The 21,259-nt window shown below is 37.8% G+C and overlaps 1 protein-coding gene across 1 annotated transcript in view; it reads right to left on the bottom strand.

Annotated features, from left to right (window-relative positions):
• LOC309387358 (proprotein convertase subtilisin/kexin type 5-like) overlaps nt 1-19,133 on the bottom strand; it is a gene marked incomplete at its 5' end in the record, with an annotated part of 43,651 nt that extends 24,518 nt beyond the window's left edge. The window contains 8 exons of the mRNA XM_081943831.1: nt 1,704-1,904; nt 4,651-4,793; nt 6,502-6,544; nt 10,260-10,328; nt 11,510-11,713; nt 13,598-13,737; nt 15,103-15,205; nt 19,013-19,133. Coding sequence (XP_081799957.1) covers nt 1,704-1,904; nt 4,651-4,793; nt 6,502-6,544; nt 10,260-10,328; nt 11,510-11,713; nt 13,598-13,737; nt 15,103-15,205; nt 19,013-19,133 — 1,024 coding nt within the window. The remainder of the gene's footprint in view (nt 1-1,703; nt 1,905-4,650; nt 4,794-6,501; nt 6,545-10,259; nt 10,329-11,509; nt 11,714-13,597; nt 13,738-15,102; nt 15,206-19,012) is intronic.
• Nucleotides 19,134-21,259: the final 2,126 nt, after the last annotated feature.

A 21,259-nucleotide genomic window follows, 5' to 3' on the forward strand; every position in this document is an offset into this window, starting at 1 on the left:
GACCAGAATTTCCATTGCTAAGCAAGGCGGCTGTTAAATAAGTTGCACCCAATTTTATGCCTTTTTGCAATGCTTGTTAAATGGAACATTGCAGTTGTTAAGTGAATCACATGGTCATTAAGTAAATCTGGCTTCCCCCATTGACTTTGCTTGTTGGAAGCTGGCTGGGGAGGTCACAAACGGTGATCACATGACCTGGGGATACTGCAACGGTTGTAAATGCATGCTAGTTGACAAACACTTGAGTTTTGATCATGGGACAGTGACGGTTGCACGTCTGAGGTCATAAGACACCTTTTCAGTGCCGTTGTAACTTCACACACTCACAATATGAATGGTTGTAAGTTAAGGACCACCTGTACTAAATCTGCTTGTTGTCCTAAAGCAGGCAGGCCACATGTGCTTACACTTAATTAAATAATTATCAAAATAGGAGAAGTGAATCACGGTTTAAGTACTGTTTCATTAGTTTGAATGCTGCATTGTGCCAGGATCCTGAGGTAACGATTCTTGGCCATAGAATTGCTACTCCTTGGGCTGATCACTATTATTTCATACTGAATAAGTTTAGCACCAGGATCACTGTCAAATTAAATATAAATACTGGATTATTCTCCTCACCCACATATTAACTTCCATATTGGGGAAGGCCCACCTTATCTTACATACTGAAAAATGAAGTCCTATCCTTTCCACTTTGGATAGCAATATTTAGGAAAAAAAGATTTGTTTTAGTCTTACATCGCTTCCGGATAATGCTCAGGCTTGGATTTTGGTGAGCCTTGAAGGGAAAAGCCTTCGGCAGCACCTGGGCATTCTCCAAGAATGCCTCTTTAAGTGCTCTTTCCATCTCAATTTGATGCCTGGAGGACACCGAGAAGAGATCGATCTCAGCCGACCGCAAGGATCGCGACGGGACATAAGGGAAGAAGCGGCCCTTCAGGAATGCGGAGCCCAAATCGTCTGAGGAGTGCAGCTTCAGCTTCTCTATCAGTAAAACAGGACGAACAATAACCATGTGGCCTAGTCTTGATGTCTTCTTCACATGGGGTATGACTGAGTACATTGCTAGTAAACATATTACAGTAAACAATAGATGCAAATTTTGGGTAAAAATATCCTGCTCATACTAATCTAAAACTGTGCATTTGTCAATAATACAATGAGTGTAAATAAAGAATTTACTCTTGGTTTGGGGCATCCCTGACAAAATTGCCCCTTCTCAGAGAAGTTTCCTGACCAGCCTGCCCACCATTTTTACTGGGCACAGGACCCCTGAGAGTTTAACTGTGTAGAAGAAAGGATGGCAGAACCTGGGGGTGAAGTGAAAAGGGGAATTATCCTAGAATTCCTACATAGCCACAAAAGAATTAAGTCCACCCCCCTTGGGTGCCCTTGATTCCTATCTAACCCAAACCAGGTGCTGACCATTAGTTGAGAAGATTCCTCTGTATAGGCTTTTAATAAAAATATCTGGTCTTTTGCACCCAACAAACTGTGGAGTATTGCAAGTCAAGCTGCCCCATATCAGGCTCTGGTCAAATGTCAGTAACAACTCCATTTCCAAGCCTGCCAATAACATCATTTCTTCTTCTATAAGCCCAATTTGCTTTGAGAGTTAGGTTAAGGGGCAGATTCCTTCCTCTTTGAAGAGTTCCTAGCACTAACAGTGAAAGCAACGCAGCAAAATGAAAGCAGCTTACCGTTCCAAAATTTCCCATGCTTTCCCTTGTGTTGGGGATTTACACACTTCCCATGCAGCAGCTGTAAATTTCCTTGGCAGCTTGTACAGTCATTGTAGTTGATCCCTCTGCATGTTTTGCATGTCCTGTAGCATGGTTCACACTCTTCTGTAATTTTGTCTTTGTAAAAGCCAGCTCCACAATCTCTCACACATGTCCCACCTGAAGCATAAACACATAGTCACATAATCATGCCACTATTGGAGAATCTGACAATCCAAAATACCTTATCAGGTATTGACGATGGATAATGGGAATTAGAGTTGCACCAGTCACTAACACTATAACAAATGCATGTAATTCTGAAATGAATTACTGGCTACCTAGCCTCTTTAGAGGATGTGGCCGTAGCTTTCTCAAAAATGGACTTCAAGTACAGACTGATAATTAGAGCTGCCAATTTAACTCTCTGCTGTATTAAATCAGTGTTTCTCAGTCTTGGCTACCTTAAGAGAGGTTCTCTTCAACTCCTTGAATTGCCAGGTTGATAAACATGGCATTGAATGAATTAAGTGATAATGCAGCACTGAAAGATGAGAGGATATTTGAATCCCACACAAATGGAAGCATCCCAGGGTATTAGAAGAAACCTACTGTTTGCACATTTCTATTAGTGTACTCTTTCTTTGGATAAAGGTGAGGTATCCATATGGACAGATCCATAAAGTGAAATGGTAGGCACAAGTTCACCAGTGAAGGCCTGATTCTTATTTACATGTGACATGAAGCATGCAAAAAGAAGGCATGGAGCCTTGGACATGCTAGCACAGCTTCCATCTTGCCTTTTTTGACACGTGCTCCCCTACACTTCATGGGCATTTTTGAGACCACATTCTAATTGGACACTACAAGATTCTTCTAAAACAGCTAAGAACTGAATATAGATTCTTTTCTTTGTAGGTAATCTGAAACTTTACTTCCATTGGTGAAATATCTTTAAAAGAAAAGGTATTGCTTATATAATTGCTTATATTTTAAGCAATATCAGTTTTCAGATATGCTTTATATGAAAGTAATTAAAAATACCAATAACCCTGAAGTGGTTGGTTTATTATGTTTCAGTACATATTGATCTGATTGCTCAGTACAAAATTTGATTTCTTTGGTAAGAATCTGTACTAAGAGAACAACAGTTCACAATCAAATAGAAATGAACAGATATTGAGGCATGCAATTCTTAAGGTAACAATAAAAGGAAGCTTCCCAAATAGGACTCCATGCTTGTTTGCATACAAATGGCTCTGTTGTTGTCTTAATTTAAAAAAAGGAATATATTTAAAACATGTTATGTACAGAAATTACACAAGAACCCAATTGGATCACAAGAGGAGTTTTGCCTTTTCCTGCACTGCCAATGGATGCTAGTCTTGGAAATACTCTGGATATGCTAGATGTGCACAATATTTGCTGGCCAAGTTCCATATTCCTAATTTGGAAGTTGGGTGCTCCTATACCGACAACTTAAAGATCTGCTTATTTATGGATTTGATTTAATTCTCACCTTTGATTCAAGAACTTAAATTGGCATGTGAAGTAGTTTGGGCTGAGAGGGTTTCCATGATTGAAGGTGACTGAGACTCTGGGTCTCCCAAATTTAGTCAACATCTTAACCAATACCTCATACATCAGCCTTTTTAAAATAACATGCAATGAAGGAATCTTCTCAGAGATGTGTGTGTGTGTGTGTGTGTGTGTGTGTGTGTGATATTTCAAAACATCCCTGTGAGTTGCTAGATACTCTGACTAAAATTATTCAGGTTCATCCTGCTTTTCTTGCGATAGAATTCATATTATTTTTACATATATAATCACTCATTTGGAGGATTATTTATTTTTTTATTTATACATGTTTTATATGGCCATCCATCTCCCAAATGTGTCTCTTGGTGATTAACCGGAATTAAAATTCTGTTCCAACCAACTCACATAAAGTGGTTCACCAAAACATAATTCACAAATAGGGAGAGCTTGATTATTCTCCTCTTATGCCTGGTTAAAAAAAAAACGAGGTCTTCATGCATTTCTGAATTTCTGAATGAGGAGATGTGTTTGCATTAGTTGAATTTATTCAGATGCATCATCAAAAGTCTAGGATCAAATGACTCCATGAAAAGTTGAAGAAATATTACCCAGTTAGTCTTACATGTTTCTATGTAGCACACTGAAGTACCATATTTGTGAACCTTTATACAAGTATTTAATTAAAGAAATGGATTTTGAACTGAAGCAATTGGTATCATGGATAATGTTTTATTACCATCTTTTATAGAGGTCAACATGCCACACCAAATTCTCCTCTCCTGAAGGACTGAGTAAGTACAGAAAATGAGTAAACGTTTTACTTCTTGTGTTAGACCTCTGGCCTGTTATACAATGTGAGCCAAATTTTGTGCTGCAGCTACAAAGATTTTCTCAGAGATAACATCCAGCACTCTGGGGAATTTACCAAATCCATATTATCTTTCAGACTGTTAATTGTCCTGGTTTGCTACCTTCATGAGAATCAAAGATAAATGGGCTTATATTTGATTACATAAGCATCACTAAGCATTCCCATGATGGTAACTAGCATTTCGTTTTAGTGTGCTTTAAGATAGCTAATAGCTGTTTGATTTTAGACTTTGACATGTTTTAGCATGTATGGTCCTTACAACTTCCAATTTGATTGTGTCTGGTGTCTCTAATAACAAATGAAATAATTAAACATCTCATGCCTTTGTGTTCACAATCTATATTCAAGAAATTTGAACTGGGGTCCTTATTTTCTCGTTTTTTGATGTCATCCGTTGTTTGCTCAAATAGACAGAGCCTATTCTGTCAACAGTATCAAATCATGGATATTAACTCTCAATGAAAGGCCTTTATGTTCCTGGGCATTTTTGCATGCAGGTCTGGTTGTTTCACTTACCTAGAAGGAAAAAACCTTCTTCACACCAATAACATTGATATCTGTCACAGCTTTGACAATTGGGTTGACACTCAAGGCATATGTGAGAATTGTCATCTGGGACAGTAGTTTGAGGACATGTTCTATAACACTGCTGATTGTACCTACCCAAAAACAAAAGCGAAGGGGGGAGAAAATAGTCATTTGTTACTGGCATTCTTAAATTGGCAAATATGACAAAAGCTGATAATGCTAAATAGAAAGGAATATAAAGAACACTAAACAAAAAAAATGGAAGTTATTTTCCAGTATAAATAAGAAGCATGGAAATATTGTCCTTCCTTCTCCTTTTATTACTTTCCACAAGGACAATCCACAAAACACAACTGAGTATACAGGTAGTCCTCACTTACTGAATGCAATAGAGATGAGCAGCTCTAAATGGCTAAGTGGCACGGTTATTAAGCGCAATGTCATTTGACCATACCAATTTATCACATCGGTTCTGGCTGCAGTTGTGAAGCGATTCATCTGCTGTCATTAAGAATAATATCACATGAGCATGGCTTCCAACTTCCTCTTGGCTTCCCCATTGACTTTGCTTATGAGAAACTGGTTGTGAAGGTTGCAAATGGCAGTCATGTTACCATGGGATGCTACAACCATCATAAATGCACAATAGTTGCCAAGTGGCTGAATTGCAATCATACGACCCTGAGGACACTGGGATGGTTGCAGCATCATTTTTCAGGGCTATCGTAACTTTGAATGGTTGCTAAATGAATGCTCACTAAGAGAGGATGACCTGTATTCAAAATAAACCTTATTCATACCATGATCTGTGCCACAACCACAACCACAACCACAACCAATTTACTTGGGAGTTAGCCTTAAATGGCCCTTAAATGAATCACCTAGAGCAGGGGTTCAAACTCAAGGCTAGATCTGACCCATGGGGTGCTTAGATCTGGCCCGCAAGACCATCCTGGAAACAGCAAAGGGCCAGCCCATGGTGCATCTGCCAGTGAAAACGGAGCTCAGGAGGGCTGCATACAGCCCCTCTGAGCTCTGTTTTAGCTGGCAGAGGGCTAAAGAAGGCCTGGGGGAGCCTTTTCTGCTGGTAGAGGACTGCAGGAGGTGTCACTGCTAAAAACGGGGCCTGGGGGGATGCACACAGTCCTCCAGGCTCCATTTTCGCTGACAGAGGACTATCAAAACAAACTAAAAGCAAAACAAAACAAAAAGAGAAATGTTTCCCTTTTTTGCATTGGAGCATCCAAGAACTGACAGGAAAGGAAAATGGGAAAGAGGAAAGAAAAAGAAAGCAAGGAAGGAAAAATAAGGAAAGAGGGGAAGGAAAAAGAAAGGAGAATGAAGAGGAAAGGAAAAAGAAGAGAGGATGGATGGATGGATGCATGGAAGGAAGAAAGGAAGGAAGGTAGGTAGGAAGGAAAAAGATTATAATGAGAGGGAGGGAAGGTCTGAGGGAAGTCCTGCATTAGCACTTGGCCACCACGGGTACTCCTGACAGGAGCGATGTCGAGCTGGCCATGCCCCCGGCCACGTCACCCACCCCACCCCAAGGTCAAATACAACCCCAAACATTTTCCTATGAGTTACAACAGAATCTCTTTTCTGTGCTTAAATATTCAAAAACCATTTATAGGCACTTGAATAGCCTTCCCCAAGTGGCGCCTTCCTGATGTGTGGGAGTTTAGCTCTGACATCTCCAAAATCTGTTAACATGTCTGAAGGACATTCAGTTGGGGAAAGCTGGCCTAGCTCCATCTGCCGTAATGGAAAGAGCCCTGCTTTCATTTAGAAAAGAAAATTAATCACCGATAAAGAAAGAAATAAGAGTGATAAACTTACATATAATAATTATGGATACATGATGTACAAGTTTCTGGGTTATCTGGAATAAATAAGTAATGAGAATCAAATAATTTCTCAAACCAAATTAGGACCATGTAGGCTTTAGGTTCAAACACAAAATGAGCACTTCTGTTATCATCTCATCATTAAAATCAAAATGATATTATCACACATTGCAAGATTTATATGCTATCTCATGGGAACTGCAGTGGATGGGAGTCATATTAAATTCCCTTGAACTTCTTGAATCCAAACAAATCAATAGTGATGATCCCGGTGTAAGCTTTTACCAAAATGAGTGTAAAATACTTCTAGAATATCGGATATTTCCCTTTCTTTTCAAAGTTAAGTAAGGTAAATGATGATGCATAATAATAATTAGATTTGTATCATGTCATTTTATTGTAAGAAAGTAAGAAGATTTATCATTGTTTTCAAATGTCACTGCTAGACTTATTGCTTTGAAAAGTTATTCCTACATTCTCTGAACAGTAATATTTTAAAAAACTAAAAAGCACCATAAAAATACAAAGGTGTCCTCAAATCAGACTTTACTCCTGAAGATTGATTGACTTAAAACTATTTATACAGCCCATCTCATAGTGATGATAAAAAAAAGCTTTTTACTTCTCAATCTAGTGAACAGCTTTGGCATCTGATGGTTTTCCCAATCAAATCCTAAATGCTGTTACTGGATCTTGCTTAGCCCTTTCAAGGTCAGACAAGGTGAGGGTTATCGGATGCCTGGCCAAAAGAGGACATGCCCTTATTTTTGTCACCACGACCTCCTTTCAGTCTTAAAATCAAATTTTCTTTTCAGTATCTAACAAGATTTCTCATTAAAAACAATCTGTGGTATTGGGTTACTGGTCTTTTGTGACCGGGTGATTCACCTTATAGGCCCAATTAGCTCTACTATAATTGGATTTCAATCGCTCACAAAATAGGCAACCATCACGGATGCCATTTTTAATGTTTCACAGCACTCTGCAGACAACCCTGAATCATACAAAAACAGAATTCTGTCTTCTTTGGCCAAAGAAAAGAGAAACGTAATTGGTACACACACACACACACGCACACGCACAAGCACACACATAGGAAACAATCTCATCAGCGAAAGAATAAACATAGCTTTCCGCATGCTGTGATTTTCACTCAAAAATGTCATGTTCCTGAGTAAAACCAGCATTTCCCAGTACCCAGATTTTGGCCTCTGGTTTTTCTCCCCTTCAATTCTATTTTTGCCTCCCAGTACAGCTTTCAACATTCAACTCATCTTTTAAAAGACTATTGGAAACAGGTCAATAATCTACCATAAAGGTGTTTGCCTTTATTAAATAATTATTTTTATTAAAATGTATTTATTAAAATTTTATTAAAATTAATTAAAATTAATTTTATTAAAATTAATCAGTGGAACAGAAGTTGCCTCCAGAAGTTGTGAATGCCCCAACACTGGAAGTCTTTAAGAAGATGTTGGATAGCCATTTGTCTGGAACGGTATAGGGTTTCCTGCCTAGGCAGGGGGTTGGACTAGAAGACCTCCAAGGTCCCTTTCAACTCTGCTATTGTAAATCAGCTTTTAGCCTTGCTTCAGCCTGAGAACTTCTCTTTTGAACCAGCTAAGCTGCATCCTGGATTCTCTTCCTTGCCACCAACATTTCATTTTTCAGGAACCAGCAATTGTAGCTGGAGATATTTTTGTGAATCTCCTATCTCGAATTTTTTCTGTGTAGTATCAGTATTTAATAAATCAAGAGTACCTCTGACCATTAAACACTGTGATTTTTCTGGGTCAACTTGATCTGATTTAATCCTAAAGTCCTAGCTCCCACCAATAGATTTCTGAGAACAAAAGTAATTAAACTAAATAATTAGTTAAACTTCAGCATGTCTTTTAAAGGTTAGTATATAGAGATCAACTTAGATGTTGTTAAATGGAAAAAGGTTTCCTCTGTGGGTTCGGATTTCCCGGCTGGGAGAATGAATTTAGGATCGAAGCACGCTGCGTTTGAAAGCAAGTTGACTTTATTATTTCAGGAAAGCAAGACCAACAGTGATGTGGATCAGCGTTCCTGGGTGAGCTGACCCCGACATACAGAAAGTGTACATTTTTTATACCATTTTCCTCTTTGAAGTCCTTTTGTTTTCTTTGTCCTATTGTTTTATCCCTTTTTGTTTGTGCCTTTGCTAATGGTTCTAATTCTGTCCTGAGTTTTGTTATTCCTCTGCCCTAAAGTGCTTCCCATGGGACAGGGATGAGCCCTAGTGTCTTCTACCGTATTTCCTATTTTTCCATCTTCGCCCCCGAGCTAACCAGTCTTTGTTGTCACTCTGACCTTTTCCTTCTCTTAAAGGTAGCTTCTTCCTGCACTTCCTAGGTCTTTTGTCTTATTTGTACTCTGCAGCTATTTCTAATTGTCCTGATATCCTGGTAATTATTCTCAGGATGTTTCTTTTAGAATATATGCTGGCTTTGTTATTCTAGTGACTTCTAGTTTGGCTATGGGCTGTACTGGTCTTCCTAATACAACACTGTCTTGGTGAAGTTCCCTTCCCACAATGTAATTAAGGAAGACATTCAATAGGGATCTGAAATATAGGTAGCCCCTGAGTTATGAGTTATGTGCCCATCACCACTGTAACTCATAACAGTAGTAAAATTTGTCAATCGCACAACCAACCTGAGTTTATGATCTTTTTTGCAGTGGTCATTAAGTGAATGCCAGGGTTGTTAGGCAAACTAATGATTCCTTGTGGGTGCAGTTTTGTCAAAAACCAGAAATAAATGCTGCATTTTGGTACAACCTTTGTAAAATGTGGCCATATGACTGGGCAACACTGCAAATGGTTGTTAATGCAACCCATTTCCAACTTCAAATCCAAATCATAAATTCTCCCCAGGTTGATCTTTCAGAACTTCAAATGGTCACTAAGCAACCAGTCATAAATTGAGGACCTCCCATAATCATACTGCAATTCGACTAAAGGCTATGTTGCCAACCATCCAAGTTTAAACATTTAATCTCTTGTTTCCTCTGAGGGTTATTTAGCTGACAACTATTAAAACTAATACAAAACATATGAAGCATGGGGAGTATTCTTTTTTGTCATGGAAGCAAATATACCACTAATATATTTTAAGATAGTAAAACATCAAGCATTCAGCTTGGCCTGCAGTAGAATTTAAAATTGTTCGTTGCAATGTAATACATCTTCTTTAATGTTTTCAAAGATAGAAAAACATGCAAACATAACTAAGGAAGACAAAAATTCTTGATGTAAATTATCTGCAATCAAATAGTTTGAAGGATTTTGATTAATTTAAAACAGCTGTTCTGGAAGGCTGTAGTGCAACAGACTCACAGCATTTAGTTAGAGATTTTTCTCTGAAAAGCCCCACTGGTCTTCACAGAGATACTGCCATTATACTCAGGAAGTAGGCAGAGCCAAGATTTTAAAAATATCAAGAACAAAATAGAATTACTCTTCATGGATTTAATAACTTCCCTTTCTGTACTGTTTAGCATGAGAATCCCAAGCGTATTGCATTCCCCCCCTCCAGAATTCCTCAGCCATACTGTCTCAGGAATTCTGGGAGTTGAAGTTCACAGATCGTCAAATGGCCATGGTTCCCCACTCCTGCACTAAAGCAATCCCTCAGATTTTTTCCCAAAACTTGCTGAGATAATTACCACCCTAAATAGACAGAAAGAAAAAGGAGTGAACCAATTTTTTAAAATGCAACATACCCAAGTTGCAGATGAGGCATCCTTCAGGGCAAGGAATGCAATCTTCTGAGTCGAGACCTTTGATTTCCCCTGGATAATGGACAATGGAATCAGAGCTTCATATTCTTCAGAAAAGGTAGATGCGCATGCAAGCACACAAACACACACAAAGGGAGGACCACACTTTGGATTCAAAGGTTTATAAACTGCTTCGGAGCACATGGCAACAACTCCTAGCTGCATTGCTTCCTCAGATTTCAGCACAGGAGTTTGATCCCAGGAAACTCCTGTTTCTGAAATGCTATATATCGGCGGGATTCAATGTTTTTTACTACCGGTTCTGTGGGCGTGGCTTGGTGGGTGAGGCAGGGGAAGGATACTGTAATATCTCCATTCCCTCCCCACTCCAGGAAACGGTTACTGCAAAATCCCCATTTCCTCCCAATCAGCTGGAACTCGGGAAGCAGAGAATAGACGGGGGCAGGGCCAGTCAGAGGTGGTATTTACCGGTTCTCTGAACTACTCAAAATTTCCACTACTGGTTCTCCAGAACTGCTCAGAACCTGCTGAATACCATCTCTGCTATATATGCTTGCCCCGTGCTCTGAACCCCCTTTAGGGCTTCAGAGAGTTATCTTGTAAAGCAAGAGTGGCTCCTGTAAGTGAGGCGTAAGTATGTTTTGATGCTCTGAAATAGTCCAGGTTCATTGAGATGAGGAAAGGGAAGGTTGCCAATTAGAAGAATGATTTGGGGTTCCAACTTGAACTGGGTTTGCACAAGAATAAATAAAAATGAGATCCAGACAGCTGTGAGGAAAGAAGAAATATTTCTTCCTAAAAGCAAACAGCTCGCCTTTAGAGGCAGCTGTGGAGATATGGGTTACAGTGGCATTTTTTTTTATAGAAGGAGTTTGTCCAGGGTGTGGAAGTGTGTAGTGCTGATTCTAGGATGACACTTGAGGTGTGTGTGTATGTATTCTTGAGAACATGCAGCTCCTCTGAGAAACTTAATTTAATTAACTCTATTTGTGTTTGCAGGCCTTATCCTTTGATATTTGGATTAGTTCCAGGTAAGATATTGAGAGGTTTGAAGAAGTTTGGGGAAAAGATTTCCCCGTTTCCTATTTTTATTTGATTAATTTAGTTTCTAATGGAGACGCTGATTTCGCAGACCATGGTGGATTCTGTTCATGTTTTAAAAGAAGATAGAAACAGTATAAAGAGTAAATATTTGATATAAAACTTCTCACATTGCATTGTAAGCAGTGTACCTTTTTTGCATTTGTGTTCCTGGCAGCTGTTATTGATGAGAGAGTATCCCTCTAAGCACCTCTCACAGCTGGTTTGATTCAGGCATTCTTGACAGTGCTCAAAGCAGGGGGCACAAGTCGTGTCCACCTCAGAAGGATAGAAGCCCAAGGGACAGCTCTTCCTGCATTCTCCCAGGTAGAGGAAACGCACGTGGCCTTTCTTATCTGGAAGAGGAAAAGCCAGATTAAACTTAACAAAACACCCAGAAGCATTGTTTTAAAGACCCAGGATTGTGCTGGAAGGAGTCCATCCTCTGATGACCTAGTAAGAGAACAGTTCAAAAGACTGTAAACACTACAGAGTAAACCGTACCTAACGTAGTGGGAACCAACTCTTTGTTATCTGTATTTTCAGTGGGTGGACTCAGGCCAATCATTCATTGCTATCTTCCTTTTTGCTTACATTTCAGATACTTTGCATCAGGAATTGATGAAACCGGATAAATTGCATCGCCATCGTGAGGACAGCTCTCAGAAAACAGTAACAATCAGCATGGAATGATCCTTCCTTCCTTCCTTCCTTCCTTCCTTCCTTCCTTCCTTCCTTCCTTCCTTCCTTCCTTCCTTCCTTTCCTTCTGAAGGCATATATGAATCAATATTGGCTCCTGCTTATATTAGGGTATACTGTCAGAAATTAGTTATTTTCTAGCCTAGCAAATTGTAACCTTAATACTGGATGGCATTACTGCAAATGTTATCTCACTGCTGCGTCTCGTTTCTATTCTTGGCTTCAAAGCTAGGGACATTCTTGAAAACATAGAAGAAATTGTTACACGGGAATAGGAGGCCACATAGATAAAGGAACCAAACTAGGGAGTTTTCCTGGCTCATAAATCCTTAAAACATTCTGCCGAAAAACAACTTGGCAAAGGGGGGCTGCCACCCACTACACAAGGCTATAGGAATACTCCATAGATAAGGTTGACAGAGACTGGAGCTTGAACAAAAGAACGCTTTAAAGATCACGTTGGTAACGAATCTTGTCTTTGATTGGATAAACTTTGTTTCTATCTGCCAAAAATGTATATAATACTCTGAGCCACTCTTGCAGGGTGTGGCTATTCCTTACATGCATTTGTTTTCTATGTTTTGGACATAGTTTTGTCACCCAGCTTTTGCTAGGGCCATAAATAAAAGCTGATACTTTTTGCAAGCCTCGTCTCGAGTCTCATTCTCTTTGGCATTTCAGCGACTCCAGGAAACTCCTGGAACCTTACACTTCCTTCCTTCCCTTCCTTCCTTTTACTTCTGCATGCATGATTTCTGTCAGACACTCTTTAAATAAGATAAAGTTCTTACAAGCATAATATGGAATGGTGATCAAAGAAATAGCATGCAGGTTTTTTTTTCCTGTTCTCATTCCTAATCCTTGAACATAAAATCACAGTTTATGTAATTTGATTCAGAACTTTTTATGTCAATCTGAAAAGAAATGCCATAGCAACTGTTAACAATTAAAGTATAATTAAATGGCTGCCTTAGGCTTTATTGTCCTTCCACTGAGCTTTTTCTAAAGGACTGGGGGAAATAAAAGATTTTGGCCCATTCTGTGTCCTAACTGGTGGCCATGATGGCTTGTTTCTGACACTGGTCTTTAAAAAGATGGGGTTGCTTATTATCTTTGGAACAATGGACATTCTGCTGATAGCCAGTACTGAATAGCTGAGATTTAGTACTACAGTACTATTTGGCTTTTTAGGATGTGGAAAGAAGAAATCAAGTAAATTTCACCCAGACCACTTGGAAGCTGATGTTATGTGAGTCTATTCACATGTTGGAATTTCCTTTTTTCCCTAAATTCTTTTGCATACCCTCCTCTATTAAATATACTCTGGAGGATTATTGGGGTGTTCAAACTAGAGAGAGGATAAAACAGGTTAGAAGAATTTTTCCTACCTCATGTTAATGAGTAGAAGAACATTAGATTCCAACCACACAATTTAAATAAATTCCCACTGTTGCAGCAAAACTCTACGGTTATTTCATTCTCTGGATGTTGCAGTACAATTAGCAGAAAATAAATAGGAGGAAAAAAGAGAATGCCTTACCTTTAGCACAGCTAGTACATTCATTAGGTTCATTTCCACTGCATTCCGTACAGGACTCATGGCAAGAATGACACTGCTTGTTAAATTCAAATTTCCCTCTAGGGCATTGAACAACGCAGCCCCCGTCATCCAAAACTCTACTGCAAAAGAAAAGGGGGGAACATAACATTAGAATTAAGTAGCTGAAGAATAACTTCCTTTTAAAGAATGAACTTAAACCAATCTGGAGACCGGCTTCCATATTCAGTTATATTCCACATATTCTTTGTACTTTGCTCTATTTTCAGTTTGAAAACTACTTACGACACCCGACAAGCTAAACTTTGAACTTCAAATTGATCTGACTAATTTCTCAAACCTTTTATAAAGCTCCTTGATATTGTTTCCCAAAGAGGTGAGGATTATTGTCTCTTTCCAGACGTAGGGAGCATAAGTGGTTAGATCTGCAACATATTATGTCAAGCCATTTTTAATTTATCTTGAGCTACTGTTTATTTTTTATGTTTTTATGCCCACACCATGGTCCTTGTATTTTCATGCCATATGTTACACTGATGGTTGTGAACTGGGAAATCATTTACCTTTGTGGAAAACATTCAGGTTTACAACATTCTCCAATATCACCATGGATATTTCTTATCTATTTATCCATAAATAACCCAGAGGACATCACACATCCTCCTTTACTCTTTGTTCTATTTATTTCTTAGATTTTTAGACCGCCCCCTCTCCCAACAAGGGACTCGGGGCGGTGATGAGCCCTTTACTAAACATTTATTTATCCTCCTGCATACTTTATTTCCATTGCATTGTTCTTATCTTATTCAGCAAACAATATTCAATTCTACCTTCATAGGAAACTAATTCAAAACCTTTCACTGTATACAAATCAATAAGATACAATCAACTTTTTTATATGAAAGTCCTGTTTGTATTTATATGTTTTACTGGAGGTTCATATAACTTGTTACTGTTTTACTTAGATCCTTATTGTAACTCAGTTCTGATTCTGAACTTGGGCCCTGTCTGACAGTGGAATCCAAATTGTGAGACAGATTTTTCTGCAGGAAATTTTGTAATATCATTATATTAATGTCTAGAGTGCTTCCAAATTTCCATTGACAATGCTAGGGATTCAGAGGAAAAAATTGGTATTCAAGGGATGATATGATTTATTACTGTGTATTCCAAAACTCTTTTTTTAATCAACTTGCAGAGACGTGCACCAGTGTAAATATAGATTCTGAATTTCCTCAGGTTTTTCAATATCATTTTTTTCTCATATATATTAAGAAACAATATATTTTTCTCCTTTCAGGATAAGAAGTACAGGGCGTATGCAATAGGGGCAACATAAAATGATTTGTTCCAGTCAATTAGGGATTATAAACTCAGATTATACTTGTTTTACATTAGTTTGCAAAATAGCTTGAATTAACTGCAGAAAACATGGATGGTATTGTAACTCCTACATGGATAGAAATTATTTAATAAGAATGGCTTACTTTGCATATGTACAATCAATGCAGTCCTTCAAAGTTGGTCCTATGCATTTAGAGCAGGAAATGTCACAGAACTGGCAGTGACCAAGAAAATCAATATATTCTCCTATGAAATAAAGAGTTCATTTATTACTAAATTTCTGGTTAAATTAAAACCACAAACCACCAACAAAACAGAAAAGTATGGTTATTTGCTGAAAATTGCAAATGAATGTGATATTACAAATATTTCCTGGAAAAGCGGCTTTCAAAAGAAGTTAGTTTATTTAAGTATTAGTATAGAACAGGGGTGTCAAACTCACACTGCCCATGCCTACACCTGGTTAGCGAAGGGGAAAAAAGGCATGATATATTACATGATGATGCCGTGATGATGCAAGTTTGACTCCCCTGGTATAGAACATGTTTCAAGCAAAAACTTACAGCATCTGCCACACAACACTCTTAACAAGAGTGTTACACTCTAGACTTTCTTGTTGGTAACAAAGACAAAAAAAGTTTGAATAGTGGAGATTGCAATACTGGGAGACACCAGAAGAGAAGAGAAAAAAATTGGAGAAATTACAAAAATATAAAGACCTGCAAATAGAAGTAAAATTGTGGCAAAAGAAAGGAAAGGTAGTGGCAATAGTAATAGGTGCTTTGGTGCAATTCCAAAATAGCCGAAGAACTACTTGAAGTCCATCGGCATTGACAAAATCACTATCAGTCAATTGCAAAGGCAGCTTTACTTGGAATTGCTTATATTCTGGGATGATACCAGGGGTGAAATTCAGCAGGTTCTGACAGGTTCTGGAGAACGCTAGTGGAAATTTTAAGTAGTTTAGAGAACTGGCAAATACCACCTCTGACTGGCCCAGAGTGGGGCGGAAATGAAGATTTTGCAATATCCTTCCCCCAGGAGTGGGGAGGGAATGGGGATTTTGAAGTATCCTTCCCCTGTCACGCCCACCAAGCGACGCACACAGAACCTGTAGTAAAAAAATAATAATATTGAATTTCACCACTGGATAATACCTTCAACACCACCAAACAACAGTATCCGCTATCCCAGTTCCTTGAGAAGGACTCGATAGGTAGAAAAAAAAAGCCAAATCCAGTCTATACATCAGCTGACAATGTGACCAATCTTAATGATTTAATAGCCTGAATAATCACATGGATACATTCTTTCTTGGCATGAGAAGATGTTGTTTATGGTGTACAGCTGAAAAATGCTGCACATGGAATGCAGCTCACAAATTTGGATTATGTTGCAATTCTTCAGAAAGATTTGTTCAATACTGGGCATCAGAGGGACAGTCAAAAGCATTCTTTCAAATGGTAAATAATAAGTTTTGGATGTAGGCCAGTTTTTCTAATGTAGGAACAAGTAAGGTATTTCTCTGCGGGTAAAGATTATCCTTCCATTCATATATTACCTAGTACAGATTGTCCTCGACTTACAACCACAATTGAGCCCCAAATTTATGTTGCTAAGTGAGACATTTGTTTGATCAGTTTTGCCCCATTTGATGACCTTCCTTGCCACAGTTGTTAAGTGAATCATTGCAGTTGTTACGCTTATAGCATGGTTGTTAAGTGAATCTGGCTTCCCACTGACTTTGCTTGTGAGAAGTTTGCAAAAGCTGATCACCTGACTTCAGGATACGGCAACTGTTATAAATATGAATCACTTGCCAAGTATCTGAATTTTGATCACATGGCAATGGGGACGCTGTGTAAAAATGGTCATAAGCTTCAGTGCCATTGTAACTTTAAACTGTCACTAAATGAGCTGTTAGGACTGTAACGTTAAGTTGAGGACTGCCTGTAATGTAAAAACAGGAAAATCTTATATAGAAACTTGGTAAAATTTTAGAACGCTTGTAAGACTATTGGAATGGTTCATATAACTTTTAAAAACTTTACATACAGGTTTCTTACAAATTAGTATGAAAAGTTTTCTGAAACATGAATAAGAATTTAAGTGAGTTGGTGTATAGTTTGGAAGATTTTATTATAACTGCTTATGCCAATAAGCCATTCACAGGACCTGAAAGAGAAAACAAAGTAAAAGTCAATGATGACTACCTGATGTAGGAAGGATGAAATAACTAATATGATAGAGGAGGTTGAAGAATATTATATTAAGTTATAAGGCAGTTGTTTTGAAAGTTGAGAGTGAGGAAAATGGAATATATTGTTTATGTTGATAAAATGCTAGCATGTATCATCTAGAAAAATATTAAGCCCACATGGAAAGCCAGTTAGGTCTATTGGTTAAGGCACTAGAAAGCAAAGACCATGAGTTCAAGTCCTGCCTTAGCCAGCTAGGCGTCTTTGGGGCCAGTCACTCTCTCCCAGCCCAATCCATCTCACATGTTGTTTATTTGGATGAGTTGTGTTCGATATGGTTGCTCCCTTGAGTTATTTGTAATAATAATAAAGGTAGGATATAAATAAATAAATAAATAAATATACAATAAAATATACAATAGCTGATGGCAAATAAAATACTCCAAAAACAGAGGTTTATATTAATGCAATTTTGAGAGTATAAGAAAAACCCAAATATATTTTGCACAAAAAATTTCTGATTCAGCATAAATAAAAGTGTAAATAGGCAAACCTATTGGAGATAGATAAATGACACATGTCTGGAGAATTTCCTGTACAAAGTTGGCTTTAAACACAGTTGGAATTCTCTGTAACAAATGAACTGCTCTGCATTGGGGATTTGCAAATATTCACTGAATTCCAGGAATCATTAGCACATTTGTGTCTAGCAAGGGGAAAAACAAAACCCCTGAATCTTTCCACCTTGCTTATTTTTTGGCACACAATATTTTTGTTTTCTTTCTTTATACTGTACCATAATGACTAAGAAAAACATTTAGGAAGAAATGAAGATATTTATTCATTTCCACCCTGGACAGAACAAGCAGGTTTTGATTTGTTCCAAGCTTGGATGTATCTTAAAAACTTGGATATAACTTAAAAAAGAATAACTCCTTTCCCATACATTTGTATGTCAGACTGCCTCCATTCATTTAATATGCAATGGTGCAATGTTGGTAAAGTGGATATGTCAATCAGATACAGTAAAATTCCAAGTTAAATTGGTTATTTTGTAGTGATTTAGTCACTTTGTAGAATAAAGTAGGATTCTTTCAAAATAACTGGAACTGAATTTGTTTCAGCTCCAGTGGAATGTTTAACTTACATTATAGTTTGTGAAAGAAAGAAAGGGAGGAAGGGAGTGAGTGAGTGAAGAAAGAAATGAAGGAGTAAGGAAGGAAGGAAGAAAGAATGAATGAATGAAGGAAGGAAGGAGATCATAGCGTCCTATTAGTTTCAGGAACTGAATAAAAAGATGGAAATGAAAAAAAAACAAATGACAAAATAAGACAGAACTTTGCATGAAGCGATGAAGCTCAGAATGTTGATCTGCAAATTGTCCTGTCAGTGGGATGTATTCTTAAATTTCCCAAAAATTGGTTGTTAACTGGCATCTTTTAAAATTAGAAGGGAAGTCCAGATAGAACTCATACTAAGTACACCGCACAACCACAGGGGCCAAGACAACCTTTGTAATTCTCAATAGTAGCACGAGTAGCAGACCAAGCATGCTGATAGTGAAGGTGCCCAGGACAAAAAGCAGAAACTGAAAGAAAAATAATTCATGCCTTCTTAAAGCAGCTCCAATAACAGCTGCACTACTGAATAGCCACAATAGAGAAGAACACATAGGAAACTGGAGTTGAGGGAGCAGATTGAGCAAAGAGGCAACCAAGCCAACTGGAAGAAGATAGTCAAGCTTCATTGGTGTGATTTTTCTGGACTACCTATGCTACTTCTTTGAATATTAGCAGCTTCCATTTGGGGTGATAGAACTTGATTACAATTGCCCCAAAGATGCATGCCCACCTACCAATCTTGTTGCAATTGTCTGAACGCCAAGTTTGAGGAGTTGTTAATATTCCTAAAATCCAGCATCTGTTCTTTGGGTCCCCTACCCCTGAAAACCACTTCACGTAGTTCACTGTTGCCATTTGTGGTCCTTGAATCTTTCTTTAGTTTTTCATTTTGTCTTTACTTTGAAATCTGGATTTCTCCAGCACTATACTTTATCTGGATTTACAAGAGCAACTTTGTCAGGGCAACTGCTCCCCAAAACATTGTTCATATTTTTTTTTGTATCGATGTGGTATCTGTGATCACTGGGTTGTCTACATTTCTGTTTGTTGTTCATAAGAGAAAAGAGCAAAACATGATTGATAGCTGGATCAGTATCATCGGAACATGCCAACTCTGAGGCCAATGATACAGGATAAAAATATTCTGCTGTTGGCTATTGTTGCCATTCTCATGATCTCCTAGTTTGATTGGAAGAATATGCCTACTTCTTATTTAACGACACTGTGAAAACCTTATCAAAAATAATGATGATTCACCAGTATTTGGCACTATCGTATTTGCAGAAGCTAACTGAACTGTGAAACCTGAGGATGAAAAATTATAGTTAAATCTATTTCTGTTAGTGTCTGAGAAAGCTTTTCTTTGAAAAGAAGCCAAATTCTGTGAATAATTTTGCAAGTTTATCCACATAAAACAAAGCTCAGACGGTGTGCATAGATGAGCTACATAGGTGTGAGCAATCTGTTTCCCTGAAAGGTATTTACATTTCTGCATATTCTTTACACAAACACATTTCTCCAAAGCATGATACAAAAATTTAGTATCCTACCATGCAGTAGTAAAAGTACGTTTTATTGCCAATTTTTGATGGGGATTGAAGGAAAGAGATATGTTATATTTAAAAATCTTACTATAGATACAAAACTTAACCTCACTGAAGCCTGTCCCCTAATATAGAAAAACAAGTTAAAAAAAAAATCAACCTTCATGTTACAGGTTTTTATTTGTTTGTATTTATGGTTATTTTTCACATTTCGTCCGCATCCTCAAAACAGTTTATAAAGGAATGACCTCTTGTGTGATGTCCACAACAGCAACATGTGAGGTATGCTATGCTGTTAGAACAGTATTTTCCATCTTTGGTGACTTTAGGATGCGTGGACTTCAACTTCCAGAATTCCCCAACCAACCATGCTGGCTGGGAAATTCTGGGACTGAAGTTCACACATCTTAAAATCACCTAGTTTGAGAAATACTGTGTTAGAGAATGACTACTCCAGTTTCTTCTATGGTGGAGGTTGGCCTTGAACTTGTGTTTCCCCTGTCCTAGACCAACACTTTTGCCATAAACATCACTCTTACTGCTTATCCTACATGATCCTCAACAACTATATTTGTTTTACATTTTCCCCTTCATTGTATTAAATTAAGATTCTTTGAAAAAGGAATGTAGTCCAGGATCCATAACTGACTGAAAAATACTTCTATATGACACCTCGTGCTTGCCTAGGGCTAGAATGAATTTGTGGGACTTGAAGTGTCTCTAATGCCACACCTATAATTAGATGTACGGCATAACGTAACTTAAAACCCATTGTTTCTTTTATAATTGCCAATCTTTCACCAGTATCATCACCTCATATATTTTCTGCCTGTCTACATAATGCCAACATGCAAACCCAGAGCATGTTTGAGAGCTTTGTTAAAGCTGAAATTTACAAAATAGTTAAAAATAATACAAGGGCTATTGTCTTTTTAACAAGAAGAATGGAACCTGTGATTTGCTGCAAAGTGACATGTACTTTATTAATATTGCTGCAAAAGCAGAGAGTGAAAAATATCCTTTACTTTCTGTTGGTTGCTCACTCAGCTCGCCTTATCTATCCCAAAAATAGCTTAATATCAATGATATGTATTAAAATGCAAACCGTAACAGTACTGCACAATGATCTTGATCTTCATTGGTTTCATACTAATATGAACTATAAACAGTTCTCTTTTTCAATATACATTTCATATATATTTACTCCTGGCATGAAATGGATCTGCGTAATTGTGATGGACAGAAAATATTTTACTACTCTATACCACTCTACTACTTTACTACACTGATTCTACTGCACCGCAGGGTGCTATAAGAATATAATTATGCTATAATTAAATTGGCATGTAATTTTGCCAACAGTACATTGTGCAAGAGTTTCACAGAGCAATAAAAGTTGACAGCAGTGCAATACAAAATATTTTTTTCTCTGAAAGT

The sequence above is a fragment of the Natrix helvetica genome (genome assembly GCF_964273705.1).
Source record: "Natrix helvetica genome assembly, chromosome: 2".
Lineage (NCBI taxonomy): Eukaryota > Metazoa > Chordata > Lepidosauria > Squamata > Natricidae > Natrix > Natrix helvetica.